This window comes from Solanum pennellii, chromosome 2 (assembly GCF_001406875.1).
Source record: "Solanum pennellii chromosome 2, SPENNV200".
Taxonomy (NCBI): domain Eukaryota; kingdom Viridiplantae; phylum Streptophyta; class Magnoliopsida; order Solanales; family Solanaceae; genus Solanum; species Solanum pennellii.
Window position 1 is genome coordinate 51,393,000 of NC_028638.1, and position 15,374 is coordinate 51,408,373.

General features: G+C 32.9%; 3 protein-coding genes across 3 annotated transcripts in view; 1 reads left to right on the forward strand and 2 right to left on the reverse strand.

The window, feature by feature from the left end:
- LOC107009152 overlaps positions 1-3,973 on the reverse strand; it is a 7,309-nt gene extending 3,336 nt beyond the window's left edge. Inside the window, exons 1-3 of the mRNA XM_015208427.2 lie at positions 3,710-3,973; positions 3,536-3,619; positions 3,365-3,449 (exon numbers count right to left, since the gene is read on the reverse strand). Of these exons, the coding sequence (XP_015063913.1) occupies positions 3,365-3,449; positions 3,536-3,619; positions 3,710-3,745 (205 nt within the window). The 5' untranslated portion in view covers positions 3,746-3,973. The remainder of the gene's footprint in view (positions 1-3,364; positions 3,450-3,535; positions 3,620-3,709) is intronic.
- Positions 3,974-4,333: 360 nt separating this feature from the next.
- On the reverse strand, positions 4,334-8,811 carry LOC107011953 (barley B recombinant-like protein D). The gene is made up of 3 exons (XM_015211646.2): positions 8,638-8,811; positions 5,863-5,916; positions 4,334-5,483 (listed from the first exon to the last, which is right to left on the reverse strand). The coding sequence occupies exons 2-3, from the start codon at positions 5,866-5,868 to the stop codon at positions 4,587-4,589; spliced, it is 903 nt and encodes a 300-aa protein (XP_015067132.1). The 5' UTR covers positions 5,869-5,916; positions 8,638-8,811; the 3' UTR covers positions 4,334-4,586.
- Positions 8,812-13,151: 4,340 nt separating this feature from the next.
- On the forward strand, positions 13,152-14,231 carry LOC107011975 (histone H1). The gene is made up of 2 exons (XM_015211672.2): positions 13,152-13,367; positions 13,498-14,231. The coding sequence occupies exons 1-2, from the start codon at positions 13,161-13,163 to the stop codon at positions 13,942-13,944; spliced, it is 654 nt and encodes a 217-aa protein (XP_015067158.1). The 5' UTR covers positions 13,152-13,160; the 3' UTR covers positions 13,945-14,231.
- Positions 14,232-15,374: the final 1,143 nt, after the last annotated feature.

Sequence of the window (15,374 nt, forward strand, 5' to 3'; positions counted from 1 at the left end):
CCCCCCCCCCCCCCCCCCCCCTCCCCTTCTTTTCTTTATTTATAGTAGGTTTTGTAGCTATTTAAAAAAAATAAAAAAATTTACTCCCCGTGATTTTATTTATGTGGCTTTATTCGGAGTATGAGGATCAAACTAATTAATGTTCAGTATAAATTTGGATATAGAATCTTCAATTTATTCAAATAAAATTTATATATCTAGAAACTAAATGAAAGTATTATGAGTGGGATTCCCAACATTCTCGAAGAAAAAGTGTATGTGTTATGTAAAATGTGAAGAAGAGTATTTGACTTTCATTTTTTTTGATTTATTATTTTTTTTAAAATGAAGTAGTGTGACTATCTTACTATTAACAGATTTCGTTTCCATCAGATGTATCAATAGTTTTCTATTCTATATGGTAAGAAGTCCCACATTGATAGAGGAATGGGAAATTGGTCGCCTTATATGGACTTGGACAAACCTCTCCTCATGAGCTAGCTTTGGGGGTTGAGCTAGGCTTAGGTGTCATATTTGGTATCAAAGCCAGATCTATCTCAATTTGTTGTCCATCGATGTTGGGCCCCCATTTATAAGTGTTCATGCTCTAGTTAAGGTCTGGGCGTGCGGGGGAGTGTTAAAAGTCCCACATCGATAGATGGAGGAGAAATTAGTCTCCTTATATAGACTTGGACAAACAAACCTCTCCTCCCCTCATGAGCTAGCTTTTGGGGTTGAGTTAGGCCCAAGTGTCACATATTTAGTTATTTACACTATATAGAAAGAAACCAAGTTGGATAACTTTCAAAAAATTCAAGGAAAATCCTTCAGCAATTTCATTTATTGAGTGGTTTTTCCTCCTTTTTTGTCAGCCTCGTTTAAAATCGAATTCTTCAATCTGATCTAGTTATTAAGACAACTAAAAGGTGTTTCCTTGTTCTGGAATCCTTTATCTCTATTCTATTTTAAATCATTGGGTACTCTACGGCAGGAGAGGGCAAAAGAAGAAAAGTTGCTTGTCCGAAGATAACGGAAAAGGGGCTTGGGCTTATGTTGCTTGCAAGGAATGGACACTCTAAGATGTCAATAGAGAGATCCCCACTGCTACCTCCCGTGGGAGGTTGGGCCCGCATCTCAGTTCCAGTGTGGCTGCTCATCGCCTTGGTAAGCTATTGCTTCACCAACTAGCTAATCAGACGCGACCCCCCCTCCCCAAGCGGATTCCTCATTTGCTTCTCAGCCTACGAGGATTAGCAGTTGTTGTCGTATGTGTTACTCATTCATCCACAGTCAAATATTGATTAGCGATATCATCACTTGAACTTTTTTTAGAACAAACTGATTTGGAGAAATGTTAACAACTTTGCATCTAAAAAACTTTAGAAAAATAGACTTAAAAAATATATATGAACAACATCTGAAAAAACCATAAGGCCTTCTACAAAATTCTTGTTTAGGCCATCAACTTTGTTAAGCGGCCCTGTAGCAGTCAAATTGAGAAGTAATACAGGTTTCTCAGAAGAAAAGATTCGGAAGCAGCAGCCAACTGAGCTCTAAGCTGCTTAGCGTTTTCATCTCTCGGATCAGATCATCAATGTTTTCAGTTCCTTTTTAATTCCTAATAAAGCCACAACCCATTTTCTGGTTTAGTTTTCTTCAGTTTAATTAAAACAAACCAACTATCATGGTGAATGGAGGCTAGTTCAAGTTTCAAGCACTTCTTAAATATTTGCACAAGAAATCACGGTTCATTAGTGTAGGTTTGAAACTCTAGGGAAATGGTTATCATTAGGATTCATCAAAACTCTACCTATGCTCACAGAGCACAATCAATCCAATCCTGTAGAAAGGAGAACATTGCAATAGTCGATGGCCATTTAAAAAATAGTTAAATTTATAATGAATCCTCATATTAACTATATTGGTCATGGTCTTCTTGGAACATGCTACATCGGCGCAGGGGTGCAACTTTAATTTAACCAAGAAGTTCCACCATGTTGCATCCAGGGAATGAGAGAGCATAACCAAGGGTTCTCACATCACGGATGGTGTGACTAAGGTATTCACCCCATACATTGGCACCCAGATGTGAAGTTAGATAGGAAAGAGCTCCAACATCTTCCTGGACGGATGAGGGTAAAGAAGATAGCACACCACCCTTGAAGAGAATTGGCGACATGATTATAACTCATTAGGATAGTGTGGGAAAAGAGGAAATTAACATGATATTGCTATGTTAATAAACAAAGATAATAACACTAAGTTCTAGGAGATACTGAACATACATTGTGGACCTGGATATGAAACGAAACTACGGAAGCATAAGACTTAGAAGCTGAAGCACATAAATTCTGTATTCTGAAGTAAAGAATGCCATAAAGAATATAACGAATAGAGAAGCATGTGGTCCAAATAGTATCCCAACACAAGTTTGTAAAAGGTTAAAATGTCTAACCAAGTTAAATGTTACATTAAACAAAGAGTAACTTAACTCGATATATGCCAATAGAGGATATATTCAAAGATGTGGATTGTTGCGGTATTGAACTTAGTAGTCATACCGTGAAACTTTGAAGAAGCAATAAGGCATAAACTTAGAGACGTTACAAGCCTGACAGAATCCATCAGCTTGGATCTATGCTCAATGCAATTTGTAGGATGAACTGTTACTGACTCTCTCTACTTCCTTTTTCCTTTTTTGAAAAATCTTGATATATTCTTGATTCACTGTCCATTTGAGGAACTCGAAAGTACTTTCTATGTCCAAGTAACACCACCACAGTCCGCTTGCATCACCACGTTTCAAATATTAGAAGGCACGCATACTCTCAAAACTTGCAAGTGATATCATCTCTTTAATTTTCTCTCATGTCCCCTACAAACCTGTCCAGGAGGGAGGGGCGGATGCACCTCAAGACAAGGGGTGTAGATCCTACACCCCTTCAAATTTTTTAATAATAATATATATGTATATTATCTGAAGAATTAAAATACTTTTAGAATTTTATAAGTGACACTACTTAACGCAAGTAGCTCCACGGCTTGTTGGTTCAGCGCCTGTATGATGCAGCATTTTCCCCAAGTTTGAATCCTTGCCGATGAATCTATTCTAATTTTTATAATAATTGTTTTATATGCACCTATTGCTTATGAAAATAACAAGGTCCGATCTAGACTTGAATCCCCAAAACGTTTCCTACTAAGGAGCAAGAAAAACCAGTTAACCTAAATTGATATTTATGTAAGTCTAGACAATAAATTACTTGAAACAAGTTTAAAAAAGATTTTTTCAAGGTTAACATACAATCCTAAGTTCAAAAATGTTCAATACAGCATACGCCATTTCCAGAAGGTATTGGAAACTGTTATCATATTGAAAAATTACCTTTATTTGAAGTGGAGGATGCTTTCCTCACCAGAATGTCAGTCAAGCTACTCTCAGCTGGTGGCGATTTCAGTATTGGAGAAGCCTTGTCATTCAAATTTCACACAATAAGTAATGGTTTAATAGCTATTCAAAAGCAATACACTGAAGTTAGCGAAAAGTGAAACTTACAATTTTGAGAGATTTTAGCCTATCCAAAATAGGATCAACGCCTTCTACACGCTCAGAAACTGTGGTGATCTCATCGATTGGCCCCTTCATTCATGAGAAAATTCAAAATTATGAAAGACAAAAAGGCGAACAATTAAACTGAATTCATAGAAAATGAAGCAGAAGAAGAATTACTTGTGAGCCGGAGAGAACTGATTCGGAAGCACCCATTGAACGGGTACAGAAGTGACTTGCGTGCTAAAGCCCGATGAATAGACTGGGATGGACTTCTCCAAGTAGTAAGAGTAAAATCTTTTCGCCGGAGGAAGAACGAATTTTGTAACGGTTAAAGCTTCCCCTGTAACCTGTCGTTTTCTCGGAAGCAGCTGTGTGTCGAGATGCTGTTCATAAATGGGCCTGAGATGGGTCAAAATTGCTCGATGCCATAGGTGAAAACTGCAGTGTTATATAAGTCCTCTAAAAATTTCTTCTTCTTTTTTTTAAATAAAAATCAATTTATATTTATTTTTCGTATACATAAACTGTTCATGCCATTTTTATTTTTTTTTGTTCATTTATATGTGAAGACATTACTTACTACGCCAAATGGATTTTTTTAAAATTTTATTTTCCGAGCCAAACAGCAATAATTGCTTAAGCTGAACCACAAGTAATAACATCTTTTTTATTTACTGCCCCTTTTCTACCACATTATTTTTTTTTTCTGTAGATGAAGCAATAAATGAAGTTTGCTATGGTAATGTGAGGAAACAAATGATATACACAAATTGCTACTTACGCTGTCTAGGCAAAGCTATGTGACACCCAAATCACCATATTCATTAAACATACATTGAAGTAAGCAAAAGTACAGTACATGATATGTGGCCGTTCTGATAAAGATGAATTGGAACTCTGAGACAGAGACAGAGCTCAAAAAATGTGAATGAATAGCTATTAGTGGTATATCTCCTGCACAGTATTAAAGTACACTTTCTTTCATCCACAACACACATTTTCCGACAATGCCTTCTCTATATTGTGAGGTCCCAATCCAACATGCACACAGAAGCTATTTCAATGTGCTGTAGCGGTTTGTGCCATGTTTAGCCCAATGATCCTTCAGGTCAAGTGGAATAGACAGGTCATAACCTTGAGCAGCAAGACGATTAAGCAATTTACTGAAGGCACCACCACTCATCTTTCTTCCACCCACACGGGAATAGCGTTTGTTTGATATTTGAGGTAATGGATACATAGATATGGTAGTTGTGCAGCAAGCTGACTGCCACCCACCATGACCCCATTTATAGCATGGCTGTGGAGTCCCAGTACAGGAGCAAACAGGCACTGGCATGGCAGACTCATCAAAATTGATTTTCAACCCCAAATTATCTTTCCATGATGTGAGCTGTGTATCTCCTTCCTTGTCACTATCCATCTCTTGCAGATTTACCCAATCATCTGATGTTGTGGCTATGACCTGCATGCTTAAACTGTCTGCGCTAATTTTACCCACTCTTGGAATCTTAGCTTGCTTATTGTGTCTGCTCTCTTTAGGTCGCTTGACCTTTTTAGGAATTTTTGCTTCAGAAGTATCTGTTTCTTTCAAGTAGCCAGCTGCGGGATCTTCCGTTGAACCATGAGCAGCATCAGCTGTGGTTCTATACATTTGCTGTTGGTTATAAATGTGCTTTGCACCACTTTCAGTTCCATTTCCTGGTGAATCTGGAACCATATTGTTGTCATTTGTAGAGCTGTCCTGCAATCGAAGAGCAGCAATGGCATCGTTCCTTTCTTGAATCAAAGCATTACGCTCTGCAAGTGCTGCATCTCTCTGAAGCATTGCCATGTCTCGCTCTGCAAAAGCCCTCTTTCTCTCCTCTAGTGCCATATTCCGTTCACGGATGGCAGCATCCCTCTCAGCCATGATGGCCATGTAAGTCTTTATAGTAAAGTTATTGTGGTCCTTCATTAAAAAAGGGAATTATTAAGCACATACAAAACCAAATCAATTAATGATTAATGCAGTAGCTTGTTCAGGAAATTTAATTTAGTTGTCAGTTAATTGACGTAACGATTATCCATGAGTAAATTCTACAAGTTATCTTTTTGTTATACAGAATAGTTTCCATCAGGTCTCATTAATGTGCAGTAAATGAAACCCAGTCTAAGAGATTTCAAATGCATAACTGACAATCACTGCTAAGATAATTAGAATTTAAAGTTCCTTAAGCAAAAGAACTTATAAATTTTTCTATTTCTAATGAAAACAAGCGACCTTTACTGAACAAGATACTTCTGATACAGAAAAATGCAAAAGCAAAGATATAAGTACATCATCATACCATCATTAAGGGGGGAAAGCAGATGCTAAAAACCCATCTTGAATGTGGCCGTTTCTGCAGAAACACAGAAGAAAATACTTTATGTAGTGATCTAAAAGCATGATCTAATGATCTCAAAGCAACAAAGTGCTAGATGAATGATTGCTGCACATCAGTCACAGACCCTAAATACTTATTCTTTTCATTCAAGCTTTCCCGGAGACGGGGACTTTTATCTTATCTCCATCTATTCTATCTAATATTTCTCATGATTAAGTCCGTCCATATGCCAAGATAAAGGAAGCAAACACAGGTTTCCACACAAAAAGAAGTTCCTTTCTTTTACCATCTTTGACTTCGTAAAGAAGTACCGACAAACTCCAACTCCCAACTCTACAGGCAACTTAGCTAGGGATAGAACAAAAATGAAAACAAAAGATATGATTCAAATTGAGATTAAGTTAGTTAGTAGTGTACTAAAAGTTGAAATTTTTAGAATTGATAATTTTTCTTCAAAAAGCAAATCACTATTTTTATAACCAAGAAATCCATGAGGGCAGTGAAGGACCAATGGTGCACAAATTGAAACTCGGTATATGATGGGTCCGCCTCTCTACCCTTGTCCTCATAAATACCAAGCTTTTACCCGTGACAAGGTTCAACAAACTGCCGAGGGTAAATCATATATTATCTGAATGAAATAGACTTGAATGGAGTAGAATGGATATATAGTATATATATATATTTGACCCCCACAAATTATGAGATCGACACAAGTTTATTGAATTTTATGCAAAGAAACCAAGGAAGCAAAGACAAGTTTCCCAAACCAAAGGTAGTTTTCTCTCTTTTTACAACTCTAACTATGTAAAAAGGACAAACGGGACTAGTATGGTTTTCTAGTATGACCATATCACTCACAGATTATTACTAATATAAAGTCACAAGTTGTAGATATAGTAATAAGCTAAGTTGCTCGAACTCTTGTGCAGGTGTACGATACAGGTGCAGATCTAGAGGTCGGATCCTCTATAATCCAAATTCTAAAATTCGGGGATATGGATACGGGTGTCGGGATTCAGCTAAGTTCCATTCAAATATCTAAAAATAGAGTTATAAAGCATAAATATGAGATATAATATGGAAAACTTGAGGAGAATCCTGGAAGGAGATAAAAGGTAAGGGAGTGAAAATAGAAATTTATATATATAGGGTATTCCATTTTCTTCAATTTCACATTAGTTTTTGTTTGATTACACAAATCATTGAATTTGTCCAAAATTTCTCCCTCGAATTTGGTCAAGATACCCAAAACAGGCTGACCAAATCGGGTAAGAATTCCACACCCACATCGTGTCGACACAGGTGCGGCACCGAAAGTGAAGAGTCCGAGCAACTTAGGGAATAAGCAATTATGCTTCATTCAACAAAGTTGAGTTTAGGCTACATTATCCTCTATAACCAACATTAGTAATAATCAATCGTAAACTAATTGCAGTAAGTTGCAAAAAAATCCTATATATCCTCCTATGTTATTTACATCTGGTAAGAATCCTTAAATTCGCCAATGCCCACCAACACATTCAGCAAAGACTTGTTTGACATTTAATTACATATTCTATTTCTGGATAAACAAACATCAGGTGAAAGATCATTCTTCCTCTCCTAATAAATTTTCATCAATCTTCTTAGCAAATATACAGCATATGATGTAGCTGTACAAAGCATAAACCCAAATTGGTTTTCTAACACCTTGTGAAAGGCCATGTTCTATCACTCACTCCCAAAGTTCCATCATATGATACATGTTGAATACTTTATGACCACCTCCAGTTTATTAGGCACTAAATCATTCCACTACAACCTTGCTTATAAACAATATTCTTTATATGAATCCCTTTAATCTAAAAGTAAGGTAAGAATGACACCAATAAGTAAGCCTTTATCCCAACTGATCAGGATTACCTATATGAATCCCCTTTCTTTCAATTGTGTTCTGTCCTTAGCTTAATACACATTGAATCTGACACATTATAGGTCTCCCTCGTCCCTTACCACACCTCGTCACTTAATTTTAGGTCTACCTCATCACTTATCACACCTTTCAATGTATCCGTGAAGGTTTAAGTAGAACATGGTCGAATCATCTTAGGCGACCTTCTCTTATTACATCTTCCACGTCTAACACTTGCACCCTCACATATGGAACTTGTCCAATACCTCATATTTACACATCCATCTTACAATTTTGTGACACTCGTGATAGCCTTACTGCCCAATATTTACTTTCGTATAACATTATTGTTCTTAGCGTTCTATAGAACTTGTCTCTATACTTAATTAAGCATCTTCTTATTGCATATCATTCCTCATTTTATCAACTTTAACTATGTGTGCTTCATTTTCATTTATTACATCATTCTCCTCAAGCAACATCTAGCATACACTAAGGTTCAACAAGCAGTGAAAGCAATTAGATCATTTCGAACCTAGAAAGTTCATCATATAGTGATATGTACAAAGTGTAAATCTAATCGAATTTGACCTCTTAAATCTACATTTTGGAAAAAGAACACTTTCTATAAGTCACTTCTTAGGGATGCACACAAGCTAAAACAACATAGATCAAATGTTATACACACAATAAGATCAATAGCTGGGGTTTATACAAGTCGTAAGCGAATAAGTAGAAGAAAACACAAAAATGCAGTTCGATTTAGCGAAATGAAGTAGCAGAATAGAAGAGATCAAACAACGAAAACATGAAATTGAGAACGCCATTGGAAGGAAGCTTACTAGAGGGAGAGGGGAGAAGAGCTAAGCGAGAAAATTGATTAGAACCGATGCAGAGGTGAGAGATTCGATGCCAAAAGCCTCTTTTTGTTGTCTTTTTTTATCTGTTCCTCTTTGTTTTCTTTTTTCTTTTTCTTTTTTTTTTTCTTCTTTTTTTCCGATTTGTCGAGCTGATAGATTCAGAGAAGATGCTTATGCACTGTCTAATCTCAGAATTTGGTACCCTAAACGGTGTCGTTTGTTATTTTGGGATGACCAGACTACGGCGTTTTGGGTATTTGACTCGTTGCAGCCTTGCAGGCATTACCGATCATGTTCCAATATGAGCTTGTGTCAATCCCAACATTTATACGGGAATTACGGAATGGTGCCTAAAGTAAATTGTTTGCGACATTTTACCCACTTAAGTATTTTTTATTATCCACTGTACCCTTGTTATTTTTTTTTTCCTTTTCTCGGGGTTGGGTGGAGTATACGTGGAAATTTTTATTTGTGCATTATATTTATATTGAAATTTGATTAATTTAAATTTATTTTAAATAAAATTAATTTAGAGGTTAATATTTTTGATTAAAAAAATAATTCAAATAAAAATTAACAGCATTGGTTAAAAAATAAACAATCTTATCTATTATATCGAGTTATTTGATAAATTTTTGCCCTTTATTGTTGAGATAAGTTGACTAGCTCTCGACTGGGGGGAATTATGATGCGGCATTATGGTTAAGCATTTTAATAAGTATGTGTACAATCAGAAAAAATTGTGAGATTCTACTAACATGGATAAAATATTATGTAACTCTGCTGCAATAATTCGTCACTACAGCGTCTTAATAATTTTTTTTTAATGAATTGAAAGTAATTATTTAAATGACATAAAGCTCGTCACTTCATCGGTATCAAAAGTAAGTGAATCGATTAATTTTTTTTGGTTATGAAATACTAACAAAATCAATACAATCAAGATAACAAGACACATTTATTGATAAACAATAAATGGAAAAACTATACGAAATAACGAATATTTAACCTATATTATGTGTTATAATTTGTGAATATAGTTTCCTCAATTCTTATTATTTGCTTGATTTGTATAAATTCATAGTTTCTATAATTCGGTTCTTGATAGTATAAATTTAGATTTTTTATGTATGCTATCCTGACTATTTGTATACGATTTATGAAAATTTCATAATAAATTATTTTATTTGTATATTGAGAAGCAACTATACAGACGGAGTTATGAATTTTTTCTACATTTACAAATATATAATTTGTATATACATACATACCTTAATTGTATATTCACAAGCAAAATATACAAATGAGTAGACATATACAAAATGTAGCCGCCACAACAAGCATAACTATAACTATGTAGCGTCATTATTGAAATTATAGCTATAGAATCTTATTATGTCAATTATGTTAACTATTTTTATTTTTTTAAAAAAATAAATTAGGAGATAAAAGTTGATTTATTTATTTTCAAACTACTGTAACATTATTTGTATTATTTTCCCATTTATAGAATAAAATAAGTTATTACATGGCTTTTTAGGAATTTGATTGCAAGCTCTTTTAACAGAATTATGAATATAAATGGACAAATTTATAAATGGTGTATTTATAACCACACCCCCTTGAAGGTTTATAAATAGATACCATATCTCGTGAAATCATTATTGTAATTTGAAAAGCGAGAGACTGTTTAATTATTTTTTAAAATTGATATATAAATAAATTGAATTGACTTTATATTTATAGAAAAAGAAAAAACAATTATTATGACTCGTGAGCAGGGGAAGCCACTTTGTACAAAAAGGGTTCATCCGAATATTTGTCGGTGAAAAATTATATTATTTATATATGATGAAAATAATTTTATATGTATATAGTAAACGTCGAACCCCCTTCCACTACTTCAACTATTTGCATGAATAATTGTTTGCATTAATTTAATTGATCATATGCCACAAGATGCTTGATTCTATGATCCTCTTGCTAATACTTTTACTTTTTGTTTTTTACGTTCGATATTCAATGTTTGAGTTTATTTTGATACTATGTCTATTTCTACATATATTGAATCCTCTTATTAAAAATTCTGACTCCGCTTCTGCTCGTGAGTCTTTTAAATTGTTGCTTGATTGCAAACTTATCCGGTTCTCAATTTATATATTTGCAATTTTATTCAATTGAAATCTTATTAGAAAAATGGGCAACTTTCACTTATAGCAGATATAAAATTTATATTTGTATGCTATAACAAAGTTTGTATAATTGCACTCCATAAAAGACATATAAATGTATAATTCGCTATACATATACTATTGAAGTGAATTATATAAAATAAAGTGTATAAAATGAGAAAGATAAAGAGGCTTGGGCAGAGAATTATATAAAAACAAAGTGTATAAAACGAATTATATAATTATAAATGTATAGGACAATTATATATAATCTGAATTAGTATAAAATAAGAAAGAGAGAAAGACAAAGGGCACTTGGGCGGGAAATATACAATTGAATCGAATTATATAAAATGAGAAAGAGAAAAATTATATACAATTTGAATTTGCGTAAAACGAGAAAGAGAGAAAGACAAAAGAAACTGGGTTGGGAAATATTTTTATTGTATAATTATAAGTGTATAGGACGAAAATATATATTTGCATGTGTATATACAATTTTCTCTCGCTTTATACAAACACAAACGCAATTTATACATTTCGCTTTTGTTTGTATAAGCGAGAGAGGTGAGGGTGGCAAGCGAGGTTAGGGAGAGTGGCGAGCGAGATCTGGAAGAGCGGAGAGAGGGGAACAAAAATATATGTATTTATACAATTTCCTCTACTTTATACAGATAGAAACAGATTTTATATACTTGTGTTTGTATAAAAGTGAGAGAAAGCGAGCGAGAGATGGAGCGAGAGAGGAGAGTGGCGAGCGAGAGTTTGAGGAAGTGAGGTGACTGCCAAACAGTTTGCTACGGGACACATTAAATCAAAGAATGATTATAACAATTAATTTAATTTATTAGTTTGTCATTATATATAATTTTCCCTTAAAAAATTGTGCGTTTAAAAAAGCATATCAATACAATATACTACATTATATAGATATATATTTAGACAATACAAGACATTTAAACTAAAAGATTCTTTTAAGAGTATATATGGATAGTTCGAAAATCTCCCACTAAATTTGATTTCATAACGCCAACATTCTTTGCATTTGTGATATTAAATTACGTCTATTTCTCTTTTATTTTAAATTTCTGTTGTTATAATTACTCTAAGCTACTTATCATCAAGATAAATTAATTATAATTTGACCATGTTATCTTTATCAGTATTTTACTATTTAAATTAATTATAGCAAAAAATAAATAAATTATGCTTGATAATGTCTGTTTGTGTAATATTTTCAGAAATGTTAAAAAATTAATTTCAAAGTAACTTCTTTCAAAATTTGTATGTTAATTAATTTGGATTATTATAAAGTATTTATATTAATTATTTCCTCCGTCTCACAATAGTTATCTACTATATTATTTTGGGATGTTTAATAGGAATAATACTTCTTTCACTCAATGAAATCAATGGATATTCTTATCATTAATTATAATTATTTCTTATTACAATTTTCAAGATAATATATTTATTATATTTAAAGAGTGATATAATAAATTTACCTTTTTATTTATCGTTTTTTAAAAAGTGAGCAAAGTCAATATTCCCTCCGTTCGGAAATGTTTGTCATGTTGCGCTTATCGAAAGTCAATTTGACTAATTTTCAAAGGTAAATTAGGTCACATTAATTCGATATTTTAAATAAAAAAATTAGATATTCTAAAACTATATGAAAAGTACTATAAATTATAATTTTTTTCATATTAACATTATGAAAAAATGCATCTTAAAAAATCTTAGTCAAAGTTTTTATAGTTTGACTTTAAAAATAGAAACAATAACAAACAATAATGGACGGAGAGAGCATAAACAAATATTATTAAATAAAATGAGTAGTAATTATTTATTATGGAGAGTATAAAGTTAAAAATAGGTCAGCGAAACAAAAACAAATGATTACTCTGTTTCTCTAATGACTTCAAAATACATGCAAATGACCTTCATTTTGCCTATTTCCAGCCACATTAGATTTAGCATTTTCTTAACTTCAATCCTCAAAAATGTTCCATGTAAAGATTCAAACTTTATGATTAAAATTTTAATCCCCAAAGTTTAAATAGAAAACACATCCCCTAATACACACACAATAATAATGAAGTAAAGAAAAACAGCTCACAGTATTTCTCTTCTATACTAGTCTAGATAAGAATAACAGCTCTTAATCAAAATACACAACTAAATCAACGTCTAGATAACATCCACGTGTGAGCATCTAATTAATTCTTCAGAAAACTTCGATCCGTGTCACCTTAAATTGACCAATCAAAATGCAGAGAGTTGTGAAACCAGGATCGTTACTCTTATTATAAATTGCGTAAGTTGCATTACAGAATGATCACAGAAACGGTTATTGAGATATTTTTGAGAATTGAGAAGATGACGGCAATCGGAGAAGTTGAGAACCCCACCGTTGTGCAGCGACCAACAGAGGCTTCCAAGGTTAAGGAGCAGGCTCCGGCGACGGATAAGAAACCTAGGGCTCCCAAAGAGAAGAAGCCTAAATCTGCCAAGGCTGTTACTCATCCTCCTTATTTTCAGGTATTTTTATCAATTCATCGATCGATATGGCTGTGCTTTTCATTATTATTTTGCCGATGTTCATCGTGTGTAGATCATATAACTTGCAAATTTCAACTTGATTAAGTTTTTTGGTATGGAATTCCTGCAGATGATTAAGGAGGCTCTGTTGGCTCTGAACGAGAAAGGTGGATCGAGTCCGTATGCAGTTGCTAAATACATGGAAGACAAACATAAGGATGAATTACCAGCAAATTTCAGGAAAATTCTAGGTCTTCAATTGAAGAATTCTGCAGCAAAGGGGAAGCTAATCAAAATCAAGGCTTCGTACAAACTATCTGAGGCTGGAAAGAAGGAGACTACAACAAAAACATCTACCAAAAAGCTCCCCAAGGCCGATTCTAAGAAGAAACCTAGAAGCACCAGGGCCACTGCAACTGCAGCGAAGAAAACAGAGGTGCCGAAGAAAGCAAAAGCGACGCCAAAACCGAAGAAGGTTGGAGCCAAGAGGACAAGGAAGTCTACTCCGGCGAAGGCAAAGCAGCCAAAGTCTATCAAGTCTCCTGCTGCTAAAAGGGCCAAGAAAATTGCAGTTTAAGCATGGCGGTGGGATAATACAGACTGTATATAGGAGGAATAATGGTTTGCTGCTTGTAGCTCTGTAAATAGGAAAATGAAGCTTAGCTTTTACTTTCAGTCATCTAGTTCGGTAGTGTAGGTCGGGTTTGCTGAAGTTTGGTTAATGAAGGCTCTGTGTCTCTGCAAATTAAGGCGTTGTTCTGTCAATAATCATCTTTTTTCTGCAACATGCTTTCTTTCAAATTTGCCGAGTTACTTTTGTAATGATCATTAATGGCATTGTATAATCATTGATTGGTCGACGATAATCAATTGCCTGTATCACAAATTCAAGATTTTGTGTGAGCATTACACGAACAATTCCATTGAAGAAATATATTTTTCAAGTTTCATAATTGATTTATAATGTATATATATATTTTAAATAAAATTATTATTAAATAAATATAGATAATTCTCGCATTCTATAATTTGTATCGTTGGTAAGAGTCTGCCCGTGATTCATCGAGTAATTTCTCTAGATAGTTATTCTTGTTTGAAAATTATCTAGAAATATTATTTAGGAATATCACTTATGTTTGTTTTAGAACTACAATATTATTTAATTTTTATCTATTTTTTTTTTAAATTTACTTGATACTTCCAAACATGAATGACTATTTAGGAAAATTACTCTGCTTCCTTTGATCATAAAATTTAAAATTCCAATTTTAAAAATATTTAATTTGAATTCAACTTTTATTTATAAAATGTAAAAAAAAATTTACTTTAATTTTATATCCCAAAAAGTTTATCTCAAAACTTTATAAAATGTATAACTTAATCTCTTAAGTTTATTTTATGTTTTATTCAAAAGACTCTTTTAAGTTTATTTTATGTTGCATTCAAAAGGCTCATAATTTTAAGTTTCGCTTAAAAAATATTATTTATAATTAAAGTGATTAAATTATTCGTTGTAAATATTTATATTAAATAATCACCATTAAAATTGTTATTGATATTTTTTAAATTAATATTTTTTTTTAAAAATTATGTGAATTTAAAATTTTTTAATAGCATATAATCATAAATAATTATTGATCAACAAAATATTGAAATATGTGATAATTAATAGTGTCTTAGATATTTTGATATCCTATATTAACTGAAATTTACTTATTTTGTTAAGAATATATAAGCATAGAAGAAATTTTGATAATTTTTAGAAATTGTGAAATTTACGCACATGCAAATCAAAATCAACATTTAAATTACTAACACAAAGTTAATTTTTGGATCGAGAAATAGCAATTTTTTTTAATTATTATTACTAAAACTAAAAATAATATATTTTGTAATTTGCATTATTAATCTATAGGTAGTTTTTTTTTCTCGCGTACTTTTTCCGCGTTTCTGAAAACTATAAATAAAGGTAGCCGCTAATTTTACAACTCACAAGCGTAACATGGA